Consider the following 10974-nt stretch of genomic DNA (forward strand, 5'->3'; position numbering starts at 1 on the left):
CATTAGCACCTCTAGTAATATATTTACTGAGAAAAATGGTGACGTGTTCAATCCTTATTTTACCCGCTGTATGTTCCAGTTGAAAGCAGCCTTTAAAATGATGTAGTCCCACATTAAAACTCCCCCTGAGGAAGAAAAGCTGTCTCTGCAGATCTTACATAATATGGAAMAAATAATAATAATTGCAGATGGATGCTTTCCAACAAAACGCTGCAACTCTGGTGGCCTGCATGTTTTACTAAGCACTTAAACCCCCCACACTTCACACAGGTGTTTTTACGACGTGATTCTGCTCAAGCTGATGCTAAAATGTTCATTTCTTAGGTCATAAATGTCTTTATCATCAACAGGGTTATTAACGAACCACTACCACACCTCCACAATCCTTCCTCCACGATTCCAAGTGAAATCTGCCAAGGTGCTTAATGTCAGTCAAGGCAAGTCCAGACGTAGTCCTGATGGGTGCTTCAATCAGGCAGCGTAAACGATAACATGAGTCTTTACAGGTGTTTTTTTCTGCTGCTCAGCATGTGGCAAAACCCTAAATCACACCTGAAACCATTAAAGGATTATGAGCCTTTTGATAAAACGCACACGTCGTCACTGACCTTGTAGGTTTTCTTTCTCTCAGCAGTTTTTTTTTTAGCAACTTCAGTTTGTCATGTCACATTGTGATTGACAGCTTCACGTCGTGTCAGCGAGGTGGGTGGGAATTCAGGTTTTACTATTATTAAAGCCAAAGCTCCTTGTTCCGCAGATGCTGGCTCCAAAAATTCGTCAGCAGCTGAATTTTTTTTAAAGGACACATTTGACTTCAATTTTGAAAAGCAAGTGAAGACAGAGATGCTTCATGTATATTAATCAAGAAAAAAAGCAGGTTTTTGCAGTAGTTCCAGATCAGTGAGTGGCTCCAGGGATGAGCCTTCATCCTCTGCACTGCTTGACTTTTTACATAAACATAAAAATGTACAATTATGGCACTTTAAACATTTTTAAAGATGTCCTGTTTTGATACATGAACATTCGTAAACAGGAATTAAAGGAGTAGTTTGGATTTTAGAAAGTGGTGTTTCGCAGAAAGGTTGTGAACAATAATTATCTTACCTGTTGTAGATAGATCTTTAAACAACCTCGTTTTGGAGAAAGAGAGTTTAATTTAGCCTTTTTCCAGGAAGAAGCACCCAGTGCTGCAGTTGAAGTGCTATAGCTAACTGCTGATGATGCTTTTTGAGCTCACACACAATCGTAAATGTAAAAAACTACAAATTGAAAAACTGACAGTAATGTAAAGGTTTATAACGTAAGGCAATTCACTTTGACCTTGGCCCCACTTGAGCTAACCATTAGCTCATAAATCTGGTCAGAATGAATAAATTGTTTCAATAAAGTATAAATTTAGCAACTCAAAAAGAACTAAACTACATCATGAGACCACAAGGAGTATGGCAGACCATTTTAGCATAAATTGGCTTCACCACACTTACATTTCAATTGTCTGAAATTGATTTACAAATTACAGTATTGGTTGATTAAATATCTCATTTTGACAAATCAAAATACCATTTGAGATATCTCTTATTACATTCTGACTAATAAGTTGTACAGAGGCTCCAATTCAAGATATCTTAAAATGAATTTTGACTAGTCATTATTTATTTCCAAGATATCTCACTTTTTGTTCTGACTACTCCAGTTCTAATGTAGCTATTAGGAGATTTCAGATATTTAAGATTCAAGTAATGCTAATTAAATTTCATGTATCTTGAAAGCAAATAATGACTATAGGCAAAACTAACTAGTCAGAACGATATTCAGGATATCTTGAATAATTATTCTATCCAGTCAAAACATTAAAGATTAAGTTGCATTTTGGCAGAAAGTTTCTAAGTCATGTTAGCCTAACTAAGCCACCAGTCTTACCTTAATTTGCCATTCAGTGGTTGTAATGTCAGGTCAATCCAACTCAAATTCTGGTGTTTTTAACACAAATTTAGGGCTGCAGCTCAACATGAATTGAGAAGCATGGATCATTTATTGCCCGTCATTGCAGCAGAAAAATTGCAGGACAGCTAAGCAGAGGGGCTTATGCGCAATTTTTAAATTCATCTGTCTAAAACCGTAATTTTGACTATATAGTTATTACATTCTAGATATACTGTATATCTAGAATGTAATTAAAGATAGTCAGACACAGATGATTTTATGTTAAAATGTCCTGCCATACTGGATGAACACCCTCACTGTTCACTGAAGTTTACTACACAGCTAGCTTGACTTATGGTTCTCACATGGCCTCCCGACAGTGAAAATTCATGGATGTGATGATCAAGTTTCTGCCTCCAGCTGTAACTCACCCAGCAGAAAGGAACCTTTTGACATCTGCCGAGCTAATTCAAATGCCAGTTGGATGTTAGCCGCTAACTGCTGTCTTTTTTTATATTGTAGCAAAGTCAAAAGAATAAGAACCCTCTGTACATTTTGTCACAACTTTAACGAGCAAAATTAACATTTTACGAAGACTGACACAATCACCGCCCAGATCTTGTCTAACGTGTTCCTCAGCATATCTCTGTTTACACAGAAGAAGTCCGCCGTCTCTGTCCGACTGTGTCTGTTCTTGTTTCGCTCATTTCATGCAGACCACATAAAAATCTCTAAGGAGACCAATTATTTAACGCTAATGGAGGTTAAACTGTTTTACGGGGACCTGTGGTGCCTGGAAGCTTTCCGTTTCCTTTCCTCCTGACGGCAGTTTTAGACACACGTCAGTAATCTTTAAGTTTTCACATTCAGTCTGACAGATATGATGGAAACTGTTTTTGGTTTTAGCACTGCATCTATCTGAAGCTTTAAGATCTCTATATGACCCCTGTGTAAAACTGCCACCGGGGACCATTCAGGCATTTTGTTTTTAATCGCATGATTCTTAATGAGAAAGCAGATCAACATGCACAGTCCTGATGTGATGGTGTTTTCCTTGAGGGCTTACATGTGAACTGCGCTTTCATTATGAACCTCCATGACTCATCCTGACACTAATCTAAACTGAAGCTTTACATTTGTTTGACCTTAAAACCGTCATTTCAAATCTATCCTTTACGGAGCTGAACKGTTGCCTTTTTKGGGGAAAAGGCTGCRTGCTTTTGGAAACCTATCAGACAGAAAAAAGGTGGTGCTGTTGATGTGAACGTTAATGACAACAAACAGTRAAACTTGGCTCAAAGCAGGAATACATCAACAGTGTTCCGGTTTGGTATCTATAGCGCTTTGAATTTTTTATTTTTTTGTGTAGGTGGAGCCTAGAGCTGGCAGGCAGCAAACCTCCAGGTGGTTGTTAGTTACAGTACAAGCTTAACCGCTGTTTAGGTTGTCAGACGTGAAGCGAAGTCGGTCAGATATGACAGTGTTCAGCCAGAAAGAAACAAGACGAAGGCTTTCAGCAGCTCCTCAGACACCTGTGCTGACAAGACTGGATGGCTTTTTCTATGTGAGTGAATGTGGTTTTTACTTTAAAATAATAAGTGATCAGCTTTGTATTTGTGTATTTTAGCCCACTACTTCACTTTCATTGTATAATACAGTGATGTCATAGCCTGAAGGGCTTTGTTGCTTGGATAAAAACCTGCTTTGAAAGTAAAGCTTCTAAATGTCTGATAATCTAATCCCTGATTTACTGTTTTATTCCAGGTTGGGTCGAAAGCGTCCTCTGTTTAGTGTATGTAAAGAGCAGCATCTCTGTAAGAAGACATGTTTAACATACTGGTCGGACAGAACTATACAGCCTGCCGGGCTGACGTAAGTCAATCTTTACAGTTTACACTTAAAGCACATAGTGCAGGAAGATGATTTTTTGTTCATTTTTCACTCTTCTTTTGGCATAAAAGTCACAATGTCAACTTTTAACAGCTAACACTAGTGTTGTAGTCAAGACCAGCTAACTCGAGACCAAGTCAAGACAAAGACCAGCACCCCATGCTCTCTCCAAAAGGACATTTTTGAAACACGTAGGACAACAACGTGCTCGCATGCTGCAGATTTATATCTATAGTAGTGGGTGTCCAAGTGCCCTTTAACTATCCTTTAAACATCATAAATAAGAGTTTTATACATTGCCAATTGAATGGTTTGTCTGCTCTGTTGCAAACGGACTGATCCGGAGTCATTTTCAGCGACGTCCACATAAAATCATAAACGCTTTAGTTTTCACACATTATTAGCTGTGACTGCCATCTTCAAATTGTTCCACTTCAAAAGGTAATCYGAACAACTAATAATCACTTCTGAGCATTTCATCAAAATCCATCACTGGTTTATGAGATATTTTGCTAACAGGCAAACAGGTTTAAAGCAGTTAATGGTAGAGTTTTAGGCAAAGATTGAAACCTAATAAAACTTTTATTTTTATTGCCTGCCTCTCAGCAGTGTGCTGCAGTAATAAAAACTAATTTAAACTGGCTTTGTTTTTTTGATCGATGTTTTTACTTTTGTTTCCAAACTTTCACAGAAACTGTTTTGCAGACCACATTAATTGTTGCTGTATTAATAAAACTGTGTTACTGTAATACACATTGAGTGTTGAGGGTTTTAGCTTCCATCATTGGGCGCACAGAGATGAATAAGTCATTCAAGCCTATTGGTTAAATCCCTCAATTAGCAGAGGCTCGTGTGTAATTGCAGACAAATTAGGAAAACAAAACGTAGTAAATAAAAATATAATGTGTGGTTTGTTTGAGGATTCTTTACAGGCAACAAATGCTTACTATATAAAACAGGTGGACATGGTCAAAGATATGGTTTATTCTTTTGTGAGAATTTGCCAGGTTTATTTTTTTTTAGCTTCGTTAGTTTGTGAGTCATTGTGCGAGTGAAAAGGAACCAGCGTTCAGGTGACTGGCTCAGTCATTATAGCTATCCCTTCAAAAACAACCCTGAGGCACGTTCGCTGACGTGGTTCAGAAATATCTTTCATCTTTGGAGCACCTGAGAATTATTATTACTAACTGTTCTGAGTGACAATCTAACGTTAACAAACCTTTTTTTTTTGTAATAGGAGTGGTTTTGTCTGGAATGTACCTGTGCAGAGTCCAAAATGGGTCACCGGAGGGTCTGATGAGTAAGATAATAATAAGAATTGAGAAATCTGTCTGTTAAAAGGTTATTTCAAACCATTCTAAGTCAGGTTTTGTGAAAAGATCAGGAGCAGTTATAATCTTACCTGTTGCAGATAGCTTTTTGAACAACTCTAGTTTGGAGAAATCGTTTAATTCTGATCAGAGAGACAAGCTAACAGTTAGCCTGAGCGCTGCCAAGACCATTGTGGATTACAGCTGTCAGAAAATCACTCTATTCTTAAAATAATTTCACAGCAAACATTGTTTTACAAACTTTTACACTTCTGTCGATTTTACATTATATAATTATTTATATAAAATTCCACAGTTGTTTGCACAAACAGCTGCAGCAGCTAGTTGTAGCATTTAAAATACAGACTGAAACAATTCTAGCAAGAATTTTATAACATTTCTGTAGGAACAGTCATGTAATTCAGAGCGGTTTGCATGGTAAAGTAAAAAAAAAAAATAACGTTCACATCCGACTCTTGAGGCTGAACTCATTTTACATGCTGTGAATCTGTTTTAGTTGTGGCTGCACCCTGATTAGCTAATAGCTCATAAATGAGGTCAAAACTATTTCTCCAAACTGAGGATGTTCAAGGAGCTATCTGCAACAGGTAAGACATTTATTGCTTGTAACCATGTCCACAGAGCCCCACTTCAAAAGTTCTAAATTCTTCTACTTTTGGACAAACCTGTCACAGAAAAACAACAAACTAAAACTTATAATTGTTTTTTCTTAAGGGATCCCTGATTAGTTGTAACATTAGACTTTATTTGATAAACATATATTTTAACTGTAAAATAAAGACTGTAAAAATACTGTAGGTTGTTTAGTTTTGTAAATTTTTAAAAATATATTTCAACATGGACAGAGCCATTTTATTTACACGCAAAGCATTCTGGGTAAATGATGACGTGGATAGGTCCTCGCTGTGAGCGAGCTATATCCACCCTGAAGGTTAATCTTGGACAATATCTGACGATCGACTCTTTTGAATGAAACCAGAGAGCGTTGACAGAGAGAAGGCAGAAACGATCCAGTCTACAACTGAAAATGTGGATGGAGAACAACAGAGCTGCTTCATGGAAGAAGAACCTTAGCGTAGCCTGTTAGCCTTTGCACTAGCGTCGACGCTATATTGCCTTATGTGTGGCAGTACGCCCGTGCGGCTTTGAACGCACCACACAAGTGCCTGTTTCTGATTGGCTGGTGAGCTCGCTGTTGATGTATAAAGGTGGGGGCTTTCTCCCTCTACCTCTGTGGCATGTTTGCCTCTCGGTTCAGACTACCGTGGTTGTGGGTGCATGAAGCGTGCGTTAAACGACCCTTGATCCTTTTATCATGGTAAGGAGTGCTTCTACTTCCTGGGTGTTTTTGTTTGTAGCCTAGCTTTAACTTAGCTTCTGTTTCAATAGGCTGCCAGAATGAGTCYACCTGATTCCTCCTCCTTTATAGGAGCTACACTTTAGGCTCAGTGGTGAGTGTATTGTTTGTCTTATCAGTCTCTCAATTACACAAATTTGTGTAATTTAGAGACTGATAAGACAAACATTTATACATCAACAGCGAGCTCACCAGCCAATCAGAAACAGGCATTTGTGTGGTGCGTTCAAAGCCGCACGGGCATACTGCCACATTCCACCCCACCTTCTTGCATTGTCGACCAGACGATGGATAAATCAAAGCCAGTACCAATAGCCAACCCCCCTTTTCTTTTTTTTCTTCCTCTACGGCCATTGGAAGCGTTAAGCTCACCCAATGACGAGGCACTCCACACCACAAGACTAAATGCTTGCTAAAGCGTTAAAACCAGTATCCAATCCCTCAATGACTTTAACTCCACCCATGGCTTCATCACCCAGGGGCCAATTAAAGCCCCTTAACATGAGGGAGAACTCCTGAAGAGTCCCTCTCCCTCTGGTCCCATGAGGGAAGGCCTCCTTAAGAACAACATCTGACTGAGAAACCAGAAAATGTCTGTACAACAACAAATATCTCAGCAGGGTCTTTTTCATGCTGGAACAATACTTAAATTAATCTCCAGCCTTGCCCTCTAGGTTATCAAACAGGTCAACCATGTTGTGTTTTAATTTGCTTGGACCACTGCTCTGTCTAGCACTGTCGTGCCAGAGTGGGCCCTGTGTTGTGTGTGTTTTTAGCAATTAGATTAGGAAGTAAAAACCATTTGTACTTTGTATTGATTTGTCTCTTGCCTCATCTGTGGTAGGTCCATGGGCCTTTAAGGGAAATTTGAAAGTAGGGTTCTTGAAATAAATTATTTCTCTATTAAAATAGTAGTTGTAAAAACCCTAACTGTATCTTTCCCCAACATCTGTGTTGCCACATTTTGGCGTTGTTGGTAGGATCCGAACCTACGTATTAAAATAGTAGTTGTCAAAACCCTAACTGTATCTTTCCCCTAACATCTGTGTTGCCACATTTTGGCGTTGTGGGTAGGATTACTGCAGTTTTGAGGCTGAAACCTTTTTATCCTTTTATAGGTTGTACTGTGATTTGTTGTTCTGGTGTATTGCATGTTAGCCAAGTAATTTATTTATTTTTCTTCTCCTCAGTGCGGTTAAAGGACAAACAGCAGCGATTCACCCTTGAGTTGGTCAGGTGTAGTGGTAGAGGACGAGCTACCAGAAGGGAGGACCTCAGTTGCTCAATTAAAGGCTGATCATGAGTGGTTCCTTTCAGCTTTTTCAAAATGGCTGGAAGAGGCGTTTGGCAGTAGATGGCTTTCAGGGCCCTATTTGTGGTGCGTTCAAATCCGCAGGGGCATAATGCCATATATGCATTAGCTCAGTKCTAGCATGACAAACAAGCTAAACTGAGGTCCTCCATCCATATTTTCAGTTGCAGCTGAGTCATTTTTGCGTTCCCCTCTCTGTCATGTGGATGGATGACCTCAGTGACGAGAGGAGATTGTGTAGCGCTGAGCTAATCCATATATGGTGATAGCGTCAGGGCTAATGCTAAAGAAAACAAGCTAAGCTGAGGTTCTTCTTCCATGAAGCAGCTCTGTTGTCCTCCATCTATATTTTCAATTACAGACTGAGTCATTTCTACCTTCTCCTCTCTGTCAACGCTCTCTGGTTTCATTTAAAAGAGCCAATCGTCAGATGTTGTCCAAGATTAATCTTCAGGGTGGATATAGCTCACTCTCACTGAGGACCTATTCACGTCATCATTTACCCAGAATGCTTTGTGTGTAAATAAAATGGCCCCATCCGTGTAATATATTTTAAAACTTTTAGGTTAAAAATGATAAAAACTGAACAGCCTACAGTATTTTACAGTCTTTATTTTACAGTTAAAATAAATGTTTATTAAATTAAGTCTAATGTTACAACTAATCATGGATCCCTTTAAACTCATCAGTTTCTGCACGGCTCATACAAAGAAAACACAGACGGTTAATCACATCTTATACAGTTTGTGAAAACATTTTTTGTTTCGCCTTTTTTTTTGTTTCAGGACAAGCTATGATTCCAGCTGTATACCTCATACCTGTGTGAACAGGAGGACCACATACCTGACTGAAACCACGAGGCTCTTTGAGCAAACCTTGCTCTGGTCTGACACACAAAACTCCTCAAAGAGAGTCTTRGAGCATCTCCGGTCCAGAAGAGCCATCGGCGACGTCTTGTTCAGCGACTCGGTGAGCAGTAAATTCTCAGCCTTTCGCAGAGACATCACCGAGGAATGTGGCGCAGAAGACAAACAGCACTCGTGGGCGGTGATCGAGAAACGAGAGGAGCTCATCATGTACGGGCCTTACTACCCCAACTACAGCATCGGAGAGCACAGTGAGGACATCGTCATCAGACAAACCCAGGAGCTTCTGAGCTCAGACTTTCCCAAGGACTGGAAGGTGTACATTTTCACCGTGAACAGCCCATGTTTGGCGAGAAACACCGAGCCGTGCATGCTGAAGCTGATCCATAAGGCCTGGGAGTGGTGGAGCGTGTTTGGAGTGAAAACTCATATCGGCTACGTGAGAAGTTGGGGCTTCAAGGGAAACAAAGAAAACCTGTTCAAGGAACTCAGCTACAGGCAAACGGAATGTATCACTCAGAGTTCAGATTATGAGAATTATATTAAAAGAGCCGATAAGATCCCTGATCTTAATCTTTTATGCGAAACTCTGTTTTGGGTTGCTAAGGGCATGCTGAGATCTGAAAAGGAAAACTTTCCTATGATAACAGCTGWGCAGAAGCAGGACCGCAGGACTTTTTTCAAAAGCCTGTACGCCGTGCTTGAATGCAAACAGGAAGAGGAGAAGAAACTCCTGACGAAGGAGTTGAACTCGATGCTCAAAGCTGCGGAAGGCCTGCTCTCAGAGAAACAGGACAGCTTCGAGGCGCATGCGGAGAAAGGAGAGAGGTTTTTGCTCGGCCACGCTTTTAGCTCAGAAGTATGTGAAGCCCACCGGGATGAACTGAGAGTCAGATTTCAACAGTGCTGGAGGGAGATTGTACAGGATAGGTATGCGGAATCTGTCAGGGAGAAACTGACAGATCTGTTTAATCAATGCACAACCCAGCTCTTCGTCAAAGATTTTCAGAAATTCACAGGACAGTATTTGCAAATTGGAAAATTACAGCTTTAAGATGAAAACTTAAGAATCCGTATACTTTGGGTTTTCCGTTTCGAAACAAAATGGCTAAAAGAAAACAATTTTTTCTGTTTTTACAACCTACGCTGAACAAAATTTTAAACACTTTTGTGTTTGGTACCATTTTTCATGAGCTGAACTTCAAGATGTAAGTTTTTTATGTACACAACAATAAACCTTCCTTCAAAAATTGTTCAAAAATTTGCGTAAATCTGTGTTGGGGGCACTTCTCCTTTGCAGAGATAACCCATCTCATCTTGCCAGTGTGGCATATCAAGATTCTGATTAGACAATATTGCACAGGTGTGCCTTAGGCTGGCCACAATAGGCCACTCTGAAATATGCTGTTTTGCTTTATTGGGGTTGCTGTGAAATCACCATTGGAGATGTGAAAATTGATTAATTTCAAAAAACAGACTTATACCTTAAAGATATTTACAAAATATCTCATCTATGATCCTGAAAGAAAGTTCAACACATATCGGTTTAAAGCAAATATATTGAGTCTTTATAATGACGTAAAGTCACTGAATTTGTGTCGTAGGTATTCGTCAACAAGCATGACATTTTGAGACCTTGTGTCCTCATATGAGGACTTTTTTTGCATAATCCACTTCCTGTACCATGACAGGGTTTAGTTATACTTATTAGGTCCTACMAATCCCTAGCCTGGCCCTTTCCTTCCTACGCAGCTCCGCTCAATTCTAGTTTCCCTTCGCTGCTCCGTCTGGGACTTCTCCCATAGACAAGGATTTCGCTGACAGATTTTTAGTCGGGCCAATCAGGGAACAGAACGTCGATTTTCTGCGCAGTGTCTGCTTGTAGTTTATTTCACCTGGGCCAATCAGAGAACAGAAGGCGGAGTTTTGAACAACGTTCTGCGCAGTGTCTGCTAGTTATTTTAGCAAATGGCAGTTGAGGAAGTGAACTGATTTGATTTGATTTATTTAACAGGAAAAGGTTATTAAAAAATCAAGCCTGACTCAGCATAATTGCTGTTTTACAGCAGGTTCCAGTTCTGCAGCGCATAAAACACTCAGAATTACAGCATCACAATCACATTATACACCATAGACACAAAGACAAACAAGCATACCAAATTTCAAAAAGGCAGCATTTGCAAAACAGGACGTCTAAAAATGAGCTCAACAAAAAGTGTCCAGCAGATGGCAGGCAAGATTCTTCTTAAAGGGCTGTGGTTTTGAAAAGACTTTATGTTTTGAGGAATGTAATTC

At 39.7% G+C, this 10974-nt stretch overlaps 1 protein-coding gene across 1 annotated transcript; it reads left to right on the forward strand.

The window, feature by feature from the left end:
• The first annotated feature begins 3215 nt into the window (after window positions 1-3215).
• LOC106516932 (uncharacterized) lies at window positions 3216-9932 on the forward strand. Its single transcript, XM_014007549.1, has 3 exons — window positions 3216-3487; window positions 3688-3795; window positions 8599-9932. Exons 1-3 carry the CDS (start codon window positions 3474-3476, stop codon window positions 9731-9733), a joined length of 1257 nt encoding a protein of 418 aa, XP_013863003.1. The 5' UTR covers window positions 3216-3473; the 3' UTR covers window positions 9734-9932.
• The last annotated feature ends 1042 nt before the right edge of the window (window positions 9933-10974 follow it).

Source organism: Austrofundulus limnaeus, unplaced genomic scaffold, assembly GCF_001266775.1.
Source record: "Austrofundulus limnaeus strain Quisiro unplaced genomic scaffold, Austrofundulus_limnaeus-1.0 Scaffold42, whole genome shotgun sequence".
In the NCBI taxonomy this organism is placed as follows: domain Eukaryota; kingdom Metazoa; phylum Chordata; class Actinopteri; order Cyprinodontiformes; family Rivulidae; genus Austrofundulus; species Austrofundulus limnaeus.